At 36.5% G+C, this 15,512-nt stretch overlaps 1 protein-coding gene across 5 annotated transcripts in view; it reads left to right on the forward strand.

The window, feature by feature from the left end:
- Positions 1-15,512, forward strand: part of PTAC3 (plastid transcriptionally active 3) — a 461,439-nt gene that overhangs the window by 311,891 nt on the left and 134,036 nt on the right. For all 5 annotated transcript variants that reach the window (XM_089383741.1, XM_089383742.1, XM_089383743.1 and 2 more), the window contains exon 8: positions 690-858. In XM_089383741.1, the coding sequence (XP_089239867.1) occupies positions 690-858 (169 nt within the window). The remainder of the gene's footprint in view (positions 1-689; positions 859-15,512) is intronic.

Here is a 15,512-nt window from a genome sequence, read left to right on the forward strand (position 1 = left end):
AAGGAAAATAGATTAAAAATGCAGTAATTCATCAAGACTTTCAATAAAAATTTGCGTTTAGACAAGGAACAAATAGAAAAGCCTAGCAATATTCCATTACATGTAAAAACATAAAACATATGCAATAAATACTCCCAAATTTTCTAGGAAATTAAGAGTTCTTGTAATTTGAGGAAAAAGAGATTACTCAATAGCAACCTGACAAATATGATATTCTCGATGGTATCTAACATCACAGTGATGTATACTTCCTGATTAATTTTATTGATTCTGTAGACTGATTGAAATTTCCATTGTACCTTTTGGCCTACTGCCTTTAGATTGTTGCTTGTTTACTGAAATCTAGTTGTCATCTTCTTTTCTTTCAAAACTAATGCTAAATTTCTATGAAACAATCCTTGTAATATTTTCTTTTTGAACTCGTAGCAGTCCTTTTTGGTCAGAGGAAAATACATTTTCCATTAATAATGTTTATGTCCAAATGGAAGGAAATGGAGCATTTGTACATATGAAAGATGAATACCCGAATTTTCAATTTGATTCTGCTATAACTTTAAAAAAATCAACTATGCAGGTTTTGTCCTTTTTTAACAAAAAAACAAAGCTATTCTCATGTGAAAGGCTGCTATGTGGGTTGAGATTATTTTCCTTTCTAATGTCATTTTAGATGGGTGTTCTTTTGGCACCAGGTAGAGCTGTTGAACTGCTGGAAGCTTTGGAAGCAATGGCAAGAGACAATCAACCAATTGCGCCAAGAGCCATGATTATAAATAGAAAAGGACGTACACTGGTAAGCTCTTGGATTGAGCCACTCCAACAGGAAGCAGAATTAGGCTTCGATGTGGACTACATAGCCAGGTTTGTCATTCTAAAAATATATTTTATAAAAGCTGATATCAACTGTATAATCATCAGCGTAACCTAATAGGATAGGTTATGCTTTGATGAGGGATGTTTGAAATGATGCATACACTTATTTACAGTTGAATTTACCAAGCTGTATTGAAAGTTTGAAACAGGTCACCCTTGTAACTTGAGGATCATCCTATTTCATGATGTGAATGCTATCAACTTTACTTTTCAGCTTCCTTCCTTGTCAATATATTGCATGAAGACAAGTGCCATAAGACCTCCAACTCCAAATAAGGCAACAAGCCAGATCCCAACCTTCCCTGCTGCTTGCTACCCCTCAGTTTGCATGAGGATAATACAGTTGCACAGCTGTCTCAGCATCAAAGTCGATCCAGTTGTGTGTCATTTTTTTGAGCAGATGTCAAACACTGATGATCCATGATCAGATGTGCATTCACGAGTTCAGAGAGTTGTCAGGGTGACACGATGAGCCAATGTTTTGATGTTGAATCTATAGTTTAGCTATAGCATTTGTTTTACTAGACCATGTTTAGACTCTAGAGGACCATCTAAAAGTGTTTTTTTACTTAGGTGGTCCTCCAGACCCTTGTGGTTGGTCATGGCTTGTATTTCTACATTTCATTTCAACCCTAGTCCTGCCCTTATGGCTTGTTCTAATGATCTTGTTATGACCATTTTTTTTGTTGAGGTGGGTACATGGAGATCTTGGGATGGGTCTATTGGGACTGAACTTGTTGGAACTGTTTCCTCTCATTCCAGCAGGGGTACATACATTTTTTCACTTTGCATTATCACAATTGTAAACCCAAGGTCACAAGTCAAAAGCCTTGTAAAAAGTATCCGAGTCTTTGTAATTAGTGGTCCTAGGCCTTGTAATGGTCGCTGGAGTCCTACAATTACAAACAGAATGTGAATATTAGCATGCATACGAGGCATGCATATGATAGCTACATATGCATGCATCGCATGCACTGCACTAGTATACATACCGACTAATATTGGAAAATATCTAAATTAGGTTAATAAATCAATTATCGAAGTAAATTCCTAACTTACCATAATATAATAAATATATCAAGTGAGGCCTTTGATACATACCACCCATATACATATATATCTATATATATGATTAAAGGAAATAATAAAATATAAATTGAATTTATTTGATTTATAATTTAATTAAGTAAATAAAATAACTTATTTAAATATTTAATAAAGTGAATTATTAAAAACTATGAATAAAACAATGAACATATTCATAAAACATTATATTAACTAAACAACAAAAAAACATAATATAGAACTTATGAAATTAAAAGAAAAATGATAAAGGTGGCAAGTACACTTTAAACACAAGGGAGACAGAGAGTCTAAGGTATTGCAAGTGGCAAATAGTAAAGAGGCACCAAGAAGATAGTGTGCAGGGGTGGTGGAGAGATGGGGACGGTTGAATGGAGCATATAAGGGAGTCGAGGAGGCCATAACAAGGGAAAAATGTTTTTACAGAGAGCAAGAATTCTTAACAAAGTCAGTACAAAGCAAATTGAGCTTTCATTGTTCTTGAAATTTTGGGCACGGGGGCCAGAGTACCTTGAATTTGAAGTACTTTGGAGCTGGGTACTGAGATTGTGCTCAGTTTGGTAGGGAGGTTTTGATCATTTCATAATGGGTGCGAGAGCGAGAGTGAGAGCCCCGACAAATCAGAACCATCTTCAACCATAGAAACCCTAGGTAGGTACTCAACAATCAAATTGATAAATTCTGATATTTTGAATGGTTATACACTGTTAAAATTTTTAATTTAGGGCTTCACACACATTGGTATCAGAGCCATCTTAAACCCTCGGACCTGTCAAGATAGTGTTAATTTTTTTTTTTTAATCCCAAGCGTTGATGTTAAAAATTCAAATCCTTGTATCTGCGTTCGAATTCAAGTCTATTCATATCTTGGGCTTCAACCTTGCCAATTCTGTAAATAAAGCTTCTTCTGCAACTGACCCTTGGATTTAAGGAAGCCCAATTAGGAAGCGAAAATGAAATACTTCGTCAAGCTCCGACAATACCATAAAATACTATCTATATTTGCGGCTATGTAGGTTAGCTATGATTGCCGAGAATTATAGAGAAACTTCATGAAAGGGAAATTTTGAATAATAAATAATCCACCACTGCATAGTTTACCCATTATTTATCACACCTGAATAGATACCTCTCAAACTTAGATGTATTGATGAAGAATCTCAAAGGTAAACTCTAGTATATCACAAAATACATATTCACTGAATTCATTGTATGTACTACGCATATTTCCACTCACTACTAAATGGACGACATTTTTATTTCTTTTTCTTAAATTTGTATTATTCTTACGACTACTAACCATGCCCACACATTGCCCATTCAGATTATATAGTCATAAAGGTTGTTGTGTGGCTGTATTTAGTACAAGGCCATACCTGTGTGCTTCATTGTATTTAAGTAAACCCTAATAAATTTTTTTCTCTAATTCATTGCATATAGTAATGCATTTAGAACCCATTCAACACTCTTTTAATCTAAGGGCTAATATGTTATAGTTGCCTTAATTAGTGATCTCTTGCAAACCCTAGCTATAACGGGATGTGTGATTCTTTCACAATATTCGCCTCTCAACAGGCAGGTTATCTAATATTTATAGGCGTGTTAGCTGGGCACAAATGACCATTCAATCAATTATTTAACATCCATATATCAGTTGATTGCCATTACCAAATGGAAAATTTGCAGAGGTGTTGAAAATAACATAGCATGAGGTATCAGAAAACAGACAGTAGTCATAAAGAGGGATATGTTTAGGGATTGTTGAAATTTTCTTGTGATTACAACTACTTTTAAAAGTTCTTATCACCTAGTCGACCAAAGTTATAAAGGACCCAATGTGAAATTAAGGCCATCTTGAACCAGCAAAATTGATTCACATAAGATTTAAGGACCCGACACACTATTAAGGCTTTTGTTAAGCATCTTTGAATAATTTAATTTGAAAAGTTCTTAAGCATGCCTCACGAGTCACAATCTCTGTCAAGAAACCATGCAAAGATATTTCTTCAATTACAGTGTTCCTTAGTAATTTTTGAGCCATCCACACTACCCTTTAATTTAATAAGAGGGCAAGTGCAAAATAGTCGCGATGCGGGCATAACTTCCTATAGAGGTAAGATGGGTTGTAGCTGCAATTTATTGAATGATGTCGGTGTATGATCTATAGTTTGCTTGACGCGTTGTAGCTGCAATTTATTGAATAATGTCGGCATATGGCCTATAGTTTATTGGACGTGTTTTGCATGCCCTTGTGGGCTCCTTGTGACGTGACGCTTGGTCTCAGTCAGAGTGTTGGACCTGTATGTGGAGAGGACACGATCCAGTGGAGATGGTCATAGAAAGAAAGAAGAAAGAAATTATTTTAACGTCCACGAGGCTAAAGATAGCCTATGGGACAAATTGCTTCTTCATCTGCTTGATGTATTCGGCCTTTTTTCCGTGAAGCTTCATAATAAATGCTCCCAGCTTCTTGACAAACCCCTCGCTAAATAGATTATCCCAAGAGCTAGCTGCTAGCGTACTTGCATAACTTTTTCTGTTGTCTTTGAAGGCCTCACATTCTAAAATGAAATGTTTTTCTCTTTCCACTTTTCCGGAAGAACAAAAAATGCATGCCCTTTCCTCCCACACTTCCTTTGGCCTTTTCCAGTGCCCTGTTTCACAACGGAGTTGATGAGAATTAATCCTTAACTGAGCAATAAGAATTTTGGCTCTCCAAGAGATATTGGCCTCTCTGTATGCTTTTGGTTGATGATTATGAGTGGCATTAAACACTTCAATATATTAATTTTTGTTTCTTCCTAGCTCCTTATCCCATTTACGTTTGTGGAACTTTTCCATAACAAAAGCTTTTATCTCTTTGCTGTTTATGGGACACGCGTTCAAGAAAATGCCCCATTTACTAAACCATTTGTTATTTCGCTGCATCCAAGTTTTTTTGCTCTTGCACAATCTATCATTAAAGACAAGCTTAGGCCATCTACCCTCTTCCATTTGCTCAATTTTTTTTAAATACCTTATGACTTGCACCATAGCAATTGCTTCAATAGGAGCAGTCCCTGTTACACTTAACAAGATATCATAAGAAACTACACTTTTAATCGTAAATTTGTTTGTAATCAAACGCTTCTGAATTTTCTCAATTTGTCTACATTGCATGTCGGGGGTACTGCTAGCCCACAGTTCACAACCATAGAGAATCACCGGAATCACTAGAAGCCCAAAAAGAGTTTGAGTGGTCTTTTAGTCCCATAACTTTGTCTCTCTACACCTATTTTGAAAAGCATAAAATGCTTTCCAACCCCCCAAAGTTCTTTTCTTTCTACAACCATTCCAACTTAGATTTTTGTTGAAGTCAATTCCGAGGTATTTGTAATCTGCAACTTCTTCCAGAATGTTTCCTTCAAAGTAGAACTTCTGCTGGTTATGTTTTCTTGTCTTAGAGAAGACCACTACTTTCGTTTTGTTGATATTGACTTGCATCCCCACACTTCTACAAAAATGCTCAAGGGATAGTAAGTGCTCTTGCAAACCAAGAGCTGATTTAGCAATCAGAATAAGGTCATCTGCATACAAAAGAAGCCTTATAACAAACTTGCACAAATAGATACCATCACCCCCTTGCGAATTTAACCACTCTTCAAGCTTGTCGATATATAAACCAAAAAGGGTAGGAGACAGTGGGCAACCTTGCTTGGCCCCGATATCGCTTCTAAAACTTTCAGAAATGCCTGCTGAAGTTCTAATTTTGACTTTCACCTCTGCATACAGCGTATGCACAGCTGCTCTCAAATGTTTAGGAACCCCCAATTCCTCCATTCTCTGCCAAAGTTTATCCCTAGGAACCGAGTCAAACGCTTTTCTGAAATCAACAAAGCAACAAAGACTTCTTCCTTTTTCTCTCAAACTTTTTCAATGATGTGCCTTAAAGTTATGCAATGATCAACTGTGGAATGTTTAGGTCTAAAACCTGCTTGCCCTTTAGCACGCTTATCTCTTTCTTCTGCCCACTTGCTAATTTTGTTTTCTAGCATGCTTCCAAATAGCTTTGCAAACAAAGGGTTTATCATGATGGTCCTATAATTGGAGGGACTATTGACGCCACTGCTCTTGAAAAGATGTATTGCCAGAATAGTTGTCCAATCTGTGGGGAGCCCTTATTGTATGATGTTGTTGGAGATTTTTGTAATGTGAGGTGCAAGAATCTTTGAGCTCCACTCTAGATATTCTGCTTGGAGTTCAGCTAAGTCTTTTGCTTTTCCAACACCCAACTTCTTGATACCCATCTCTAACTCTTGCACTGTGAAGAGTTCAATATCAGTGTTGACCAAGGGGGGAGGGTCAACCTTGGGAACCTGCTCATAGAGTTGTCTTGCATAGTCAAACCATTTAGAGGCTGTAATATTATTTCTAATTTGTATCTTTTTCGGTTGGAGCTCCTTCCAAAATAATTTGGGATTATTTTTCCAGAGGAAGATTAGTTCTTCCCTCCTTGAAACCATGACATCAACCTTTTTCTTGCTTAATAACTGCTTGTAAGATTTGAGCTTTATGTTATCCTTGTTTGACTCTTTCCACATTCTCCTTGCCTTTTTGCATTCCTCGTCAAACCAAGCATTAACTGGAGTTTCAGACTTATTAATTTTTGTTCTTTTGCACTTTGCAAGTGCGCATTGAATTAAATGTGTTAATTCATGACTATGAAGGTTGTGATTTGTAATTTTCTCCTTCTCAAAGAGCCTCTCTAGCATCATTTTGAAGGTGTTACAATTTTCTGGGGTCAAAAGAATTCTGCCCTGTGGGAGATTTTGTTGGACATGCTGAATTTTTGACTCTAATTGTTTCTTTCCAATCCAAGAGAGACATAAATAAACTGGCTTGTGATCTGATTTCAAATGCCACGGCTAATCTCCAACCAAACTTCTTCTATTTTCTCACGCAAACCATGTGAGCAAATTACACAATCTACCACACTTGCTCCATTGTAAGTATTGCAAGTGAAATTACCGGACTTTGCCCATTTAGTCAAGGCATTACAAATGACTAAATCAAAGGCCCCACATAGAGTAAGCAATTGTTCACCAAAGAGATTGCAACCCTTGTCCTCTGGAATTCTTTCCACTGGTGATTACTTTCTTCTGTAAGCCAAATAGGGTCACAATCATCTTTACAACAAAAAATGCTAGCTTGCTCACTTGCAGTCCTAGCATTGAAATCACCCACTATAAAGATTTCACCTAGCTGCGAATATGTTGCAATATCTGCTTTTAAAGATGCAAATGGATCTTTGTGGTCAAGCCCTCTACCTTAGTAGATTTTTGAAACTTGTGGCGCAAAATAGCGTGCTGCAATTCTGATATGATTAAGCCCAGTGTTCGAACTTGGTGCCTTGTTCGATAGTCATGGTGTACTCGACATTAACAATTGATCAACGTGAACACATTTAAAAACAAAAATCCGAAATATTTTATTATTACTGTATGTGTTGTTTAATTTTAATTTTATTTATTGTTTATTTAATTTTAATTTATTGTTTTACAAAAAAATTCGTGAGGCTAGACCCGATAATTATGCTTAGCAATACAATACCACTGAATCAGAGAATTGATCGATATCTCTTGTTGTCCATCTCAATATTCCTGCCGTCGATCTAGATCTACCTCCTCGACCTTGTCACCTTCCCCCAACAAATAATTCGATGCTTTCATTTACCCGCTGCAACTATGTTTGGTCATAAAGCTATATTTATAAGTGCTCCATTCCCAGTGGTCACTCCGATGATTTAAATGATTTTGAGTTGTTTTTTTACGGACCCTTCTTTTGTGATTGTGATAGTGAGCGACCATTCTAATTTCGCAACTGTTTTCGTTCGATTCTAAATATATGTTTAATTTGACAGTGAACAAATATGTTTAAAAACAGTAACACGATGGTTGACAAAGCTTGGTAAAGTTTAAATGTTCTCGTTGAGTGTTTTATATAATCAACACAACTCCCTTCAAAATTTTGTAATATAACGATTTTAGTTGTGTTTTATAAAGTTGCAACATTATAATATCCACGAATGTAAAAGCATGCGTAAATAAAATTAACTCGGACATGACCCAACAATCGAGAATTTTACAAATAATTTTGTTGAAAAGCGGTGAGGCTCCACAATTTGCAATTTTCAAGGAATGGAGAATAAATGCTTTTACGTGAGGATTTTTATATTGCAACTTTTTTTAATTTATATATTAATGTTTTAAACAAAAAATTAACATTAATTTAATTACATAAGTTCTATATATAAGTGATACTTGTATATAGTGGTGTTCTTTCAAATAACATGCTTTGTAGAGTTATCACGTTTCTTAGAATTTCATAAAGAGTTCTAATATTGTATTTTATAGAATATTCTATAAATAAAAGACCTTTATTATATGTTATAAATATTATGAAGTGACACTATGATGCATGAGGAGTCAGGACCCGTGTATTTTATAAGCATTATTACCCATCAGGATAGATCACCATGCATTAGGACAAGGAGGTAGTGATACTGCCCTCCTTGACCTCAGTATCAGTAAGACCTGCCTATAGGTAATAGTATAAAGAAAAAACTATACTCGTATGTAAGCTTGAGCCTTGAATTTACGAAAATTATTTATTGAATCTAAATCGTACCTCAAATTTTCATAATCTTATTATATGTCCACAAAACACTGCGAAGGTAAAGACATATCAATGACGACAACGCCATCAGGCAGCATTGCCATCGCTAATGCCGACACCGTCGTCATCACCATCGCCATCGCCACCACCAAGAGCATCATCAACACCAACCGCTTCAGCACCTGAGCTAACTGTTATAATGCGCTCCTTGGAAGCCATCTTGGAAACTTTAGCAGGGCCGCCAATAGCTAATACCAAGGAAGAGCAACCTCACCTTGGGGAAAGAAACCCAGAGGTGCCCAAGGGTTTTGATTATAGAGAACTAAAGGAAGATATTTCTAGGGAGCTGCAGAAGATTAAACTCCCAGAATTTTCAGGAGGGTGAGCTGGAGAACGTGCTGAAGCATGGCTAGAAGGAATGAATAGATGTTTTGCGCTAAGAGAGTACTCTTCTACCTCCAAGACGAATATTGCCATATTTTAGTTAAGGGAAAGTGCCTTGATTTGGTGGGGAAATTTGGAAAAACAATTACGCCTCACAATGGATAATGTTCCCTGGGAGTTGTTTGAGGAAAGATTTCACGCTAAATACTTGCCACCTTATTTTCAAGAGCAGCAAGCTGAAGCTTTCCATATGTTAGTCCAAGCTAACAAAACAGTGGAAGAATATGAAATAAGGTTTATGGAGCTTGTGAAATACGTTCCTTATCTTGATACTGATGAACATCAAGCTGAGTGTTTTGTGTATGGACTAAATCCTCGAATCAGGGCCATGGTTAGAATGTGGAAGCCATTATCAATAACAAAGGCAGTTGAATGTGCCCATTATGCAAAGGAACATCTAGGGATCAAAAGAGATGTCAGATCAATAGGACCCCCATAGCCAGGATTTCTAGGGAAGACTCCCCAAAACTTTTTCAAAGGGAGTAGCTCAAAACCACCTCCTTATGGTAATAGATTTACCCCAAGAGGAGTAGGACCAAGAGCTCCCATGACAGTTAATACTATAGCTGCTGAATCAAATACAAGTCAGTGGAAATATTGAGAAACTAATAATAGAGAAAGAAGCACGAGAGGAAGTAGCACAAGAGGGCGAAGCTCCTTTTCTAGAAACTCACAATTTGACTCAAGGGGATCATCCCAAGTTAATTGTTGGGGATGTGGAGGACTGCATTTGCAATGTGATTGTTCGGAAGCCTCGTCAAGTATAATGCATAGAGTAGGAAAAGAGTCATCATCAAATACCGAAGGAAATCATATAATTCATACAACAGTCAACAACCAGACAAAACATTAGTCCACTGTAGTGGAATCTTCAAGAACTATTAACGATATAAAACTCAAAATATTATTTGATATTGGTGCTACTAATAGTTTCATTTTGTCATATGCATTAAATAAATGTGGATTGGCAACCCGCAAGTAAAGCGATTTCAAACAGGTAGAATTGGCTTTAGGAGAACTTCAGTCCATAGACTTAAGTGTTGAGGAATGCAAAGTTGATCTAGGGATCTGTTCGACTAAGTTAAAAGTTTATGTCACAACCCTAGGAACATATGACCTCGTCATAGGGATGGATTGGTTAGAAGTTCATCAAGCTTGGGTAGATTATTACGGGAAAAGAATTTTCTGTATAAATGATGAAGGGGAGGTGATCCAAATCCAAGGTATTAAGTGGAAGATATCTTTATGCTTCATCTCACCAATGCAAATGAAACATTGCTTAAGGAAAGGATGTTGGGTATATGCAGTTCAAGAAGTAAGCAAAGAGAAAGGACCATCCTTAGAGCAATATCCAGTGTTATTTGAATTTCCGGATGTTTTTCCAAAAACACTACTGAGATTACCTCCTAAAAGAGAGTTGGATCTCACAATAGAATTGAAACCTGGTACATAACCAATTTCTAAAACACCTTTCAGAATGACAGCTCCAGAACTTCAAGAATTACAAGTTTAGTTGAAGGAACTATTGGATATTGGACACATTCAACCGAGTATTTCACCTTGGGGTGCTTGTAATTTTTGTCAAGAAGAAGGATGGTTCCTTATGACTATGCATAGACCACCGAGATTTAAATCGAGCCACAGTAAAGAATAGGTATCAAATGCTTCGAATCGATGGCCTCTTGGACCAAATGAAAGGAGTTGCTGTCTTTTCAAAAATCGATCTACGATTAGGTTATCATCAACTATGAATTAAGGAAAGCGATATCTCTAAGATTGCATTCCGAACACGCTTTGGGCATTATGAGTTCACTGTGATGCCATTTGGGGTGACTAATGCACCAACAATATTTATGCATCTTATGAACAACATTTTCTGCAAATATCTCGATCAATTTGTACGAGTCTTCTCAGATGATATTCTCATCTACTCCAAAAATGAGAAAGAATAAGAACATTTATGGATAGTATTATCTTGCCTCAGTGAACACTAGTTCTATGGAAAGTTATCCAAGTGTCCTTTCTTTTAGAAAAAAGATTCATTACTTGGGTCATATTATATCTGGTGGCAGGATCTCAGTAGATCCTGAGAAGGTAAAGGCAATCATGGAATTATCGATATCGAAAAATGTGCATGAAGTGCAAAGCTTTATGGGTTTAACCGGCTACTATCGAAGGTTTGTAGAAGGATTCTCCAAAATTGCAAAGCCTATCATAACTCTCCAGCGTAAAGGGGTTAGGTATGAATGGACTGAGGTGCAAAAATTCGAGAATCCTACTTGAATCTACTACTGTAGCAACTGATTAAGCTTTTCCTATTTGTTAATTACTGAACAAATTATTTACTGCTTCCTACAACAAATATTGAAACTAATACACTGCAACCTTCACTTATTTAAATAATTTTCCCAAAACAAGAACAGAACAATAGAGAAACATCCACACAAGTGACACAATATTTTTTGGACAAATGTTCTCGGAAAAACTCAATGCGGGAAAACCGGTGCAGTAGCTCTGAGGGTTTTATATTATTAAGCAGTAGTTTCTGAATACAACTCTGGATGCCCTTCTGACAATCCAGTTACAAAGAAAATGAACTCACAGAAAAACTTAGTGAGATTACCTAACTCTATCTGACAATTCCGGCTGTTCCAACAGCTGAACCAACTATCCCCGGCTATCTCTGTGTTGGCCCTGCGTAGGCCTTGCGTCATCCTCAACAAGTTCTACGTCAGGCCAACTAAGAAACGTCTGCCCTTTGGAGCAGTTTCCAGCCCTCTCGGCTTAGAAATGTTAGCTCCCTCAGCAAACTATGACTTCTGCACTAAACTCTGCACAACTTTTGTGTGAACCCTCCTGGCTCAGCGTCAACCTCTACGTGGGCCCTTCTGGCCCAGTGTCAACCCCTCCTGGGTTTGCGCTGCCTCCTCTTGGTATCTCTCTGCCTATCTGCTGTGTATCCTGGGTTTTGGAGAAGATACTCCAACCCAACTATCCCTGCCCCTCACTGCAACAACTCACTATCGAAATTCTCTCGGCAACTCCTTGCTCTGCTTCAAAAAATCGAACTTCTGAACTCTGTGTGTGTCTTTCCAAGTGACCCTCAAGCCTCCTTAAATAATATCATCGTTGACATTCAACCACTCAGATTAGAAGCTAATCAATGGATAAGATCATTTCTGCTTGATCCTCATTTTCTTCTAGAAGTTATACCCACAATTTATATTAATACCCTTTAATTACTTTAATTTCCTAAGTTTAGACTTAAGGTCTTGTTGACCACAACGTGTCAACCACCCATAGCAGTACACCTCCTTTTTTTGCAAAAGGGATAGCGCCTGATCGATGTGTCTGTGCCGTTCAACTATCATCATCAGCCTGATCATCATGTTATGTTGTAAACCCTTTCTGCATGTGTAAATTGTAAATAATCTTAGCAAATCCGTGTCATATATGTAATTGCCTAGGTAAACCTAATTTTTTGGTGACGATCTACATTCCGGGAGGTTTTTTGTCTCACCGATCCATTCTCGGATGGTTGGCAGAGTTTTCCTTCAGCCTTACCCCAAAGCCGGAGTGGATTTTGTCACTGGGATCTTAGGGAAATTCTAGTGTTCTAGATCGAGTCTATGTATAAGTGATTTGGGAATAATCCTAACTATTTGGTTAGGTTATTTTATTACAAATTGCTTGATCTGCTAGATTATATTTTGTGTCGCAAAACTGGGTAGTCTGTGAGGGTCCTTTTCAAATGGGTTTTCCCCCTTGAGATGCAAAAAATGTGAAAATCATGATGTAAAGTGTCCTGAGGGTTGGAAAAATAATTTATCCCCTCATAGGTTAATTAATTAAATTTTCTGGCCAAAATTAATTAAAATCCTAATCCAGAAATTTAATTAATTCTAGGTCCTGGGTAAATTTAAATTCTCCGAAGACAAAATTCATTGGTCCTTAAAAAATTAAATTTTAAGAGGTCCAGGGACTAAGGTCAATTGATTATTTTGCTAAATTTTAAGCCTTTGGTCCTTGGGGTTAAGTCAAAGTCAAAATTTTGAGGAAACCAATTCAAAATTTAATTTTTGAATTAATTAAAATGCATTTAATTGAAAAATTCAAATTTCCTCAATATTTTAAAATTTCGACGGATGAGATTAAAAGAAATTTTTATCCTCATCAACGGTCGAGATTGATTTGACGAGGATCACTCGAACTAGCTGTTGGAGGATTTATTTTTAAATAGGAAGCCATTTGTCAGTCAATTCATCTGATCTCTGGATCGTGTACAAAGCGAAAAGCTCTCTTGTAATCTTTTTAGGAGCAATAAAGAAAGACTTTGGGGTTAATTTCTATTGGTGTTAGTCTTCATGGAAATATTGTAAGATGTATCATTTTCATGCATAGATTTCTTTTTAGCCATTGATGATAGCTTTCTGAAGAGTGATTTGAGTACATGTATCTTGCTCGATCGCTGGGGTTTGAATGATAATTTAAGTTTAGAATATAATAGCAGGTATCTCTATTTATTTGAATTTTATTATCATTTTCTCGCTCTACATTGATGGTTAAATTGAGTTTTTGCAGGAAATCTTTAATTATTAGATCATCGAGCGTTCGGGGAAGTTCTCGACTGAACCAGCAAACTCCTGATCCGTGTTTTCTGAAGAGCCTAGCTTAAATTTGATCCTGGGCTTATCATAAGATATTTTTTTATGGGTGATGCATGAGGGGTTTTGAGCTCAGTACCTCCTCTAAAATTTAAAAAATTAAATTTTTCTGTGCTAAATCATTAGATCTGGCTATTGAGAGCCTCAAAGTATTAGATCTGGGAGCGGAGTTGGACTCACACTCCCTAGATCTAATAGATCTGCCATTCATGTGTATAGATCTGTAATTAATTTTAGTTTTCTAACTTGCGTGTTTTTTGGGTCATTGTACATATCGTTTGGGTGCTTATTGTTGTATTGCAGCTACAGATCTGAAGGAGAAAACCGTGTAGAGTCCAAATCTAGGCCTTGGAGGGTAAGATCTGGATCTCTGGGGTTCATCAATATCCTTTTGCAGGGATTTTATTCAAAAGAATTTTGCAGTCCAGAGTTTTAAATTCTTTTCTTGAATCTGGAAATAATTTCACCGGGGTTTCACTCATAAATCTGAGGCATTAAAACACATTAGTGTGAAATTCGTTTTCTTGGGTTTATTTTAAGTTTCTGAATGCATTTCTTTTGTTGCCTGGGGTTTTGTAGAAAAAATTTGATTTTTTTTAATTTGGGTTTTAAAATTTCTTTTTAGGATCTGGAAATTTTTCTTTGCCTGAAGTTTTTTCTGTCTTTTGCATTTGATCTGCTGCTCAAGTCCAAGCTTATGCTCCAGCAAACCTGCATACACAACAAACAAACTCTGACCCTAAACCCGCAAACAAAATAAAAATAAAAAAATAAATACGCTGCCCTGCCTCTAGCTCTTCCTCTGGCCTCTGGCCACCCATACACTGCCTGCAAAAGACTACCTTTCGCTCTGTGTCCAACTCCTCAAATGCTGCACTTGCAAACCTGTTTGCATAACCCCTCCTCGCTACTAGCCTGCGGGTTCATCATCCCTCACCCCTCACGTTGCGTCCTTAACCCTCATGCTGCTATAACCCTCGCTGTTCGCTGTATCTTCTTGCCTTATCCGTTGCCCATGTGATTGCCTTTCTCCTTGCGGCTCCAGTTTGCCCTCCTCTCCATCCAGCTTCTACATCAGCTGCCTGTCCCTAGCATCCAAACTTGCGTACTCTTACCCTCGCTCTCCTTTCCGTTGTCAAGCTCACACCTGCACATATGCACAACAACAAAGCATTTTGACTTTTCTCCTTTTTTGTATGGGTTTGGTTAAGGTTTAACGTATTCACTTTTTTTTTAGGTCTTATTTGACTTTCGAATTTGGGTTGGTCCCACTTTAATCCGATTTCATCTTACATTTTTTTAATTTGACTTTCATTTCATTTAGTTTGTATATAGTTAGTTTAGCTTATGTGCATTTTTTTCTTTTAGTTTCATTTGATGTCTTTTAATAAATAAAAAAATCTAAAACATTTTAAAAATCTTAAATTTGTTTTAAAAAGTTGTAAGCATTAAAAAATCTAAAAGTTAAAAAGAAAAATCTAAAATTTTATAAAATCTAAAAAATTGATAACATTTTTTTGAAAGAACATTAAAAAATTTTAAAAATTAAAAAACTTTAAGAAATCATAAAAAATCTAATTTTAGTGGCTAGAGAAATAAATTAAAGGACTTGCGTTTTCACATTGAAAATTTTAATGTGGCGTATGGCCCATTAAAATTTCGATTTATTGAACCTTTTGATTCACTTTGTCATTGAAGAAATTTTGATTTCTTCATTTGCTGCATTTAATTAATTTCCTAAGGAACGATTGAAATGCTAATTTTAAATTCCTTGGTGTTTCTAACGTTAAATGCTAA

This window comes from Pinus tabuliformis, chromosome Q (assembly GCF_031772625.1).
Source record: "Pinus tabuliformis cultivar Carrire ecotype Pingquan chromosome Q, CPIR1, whole genome shotgun sequence".
In the NCBI taxonomy this organism is placed as follows: Eukaryota; Viridiplantae; Streptophyta; class Pinopsida; order Pinales; family Pinaceae; genus Pinus; species Pinus tabuliformis.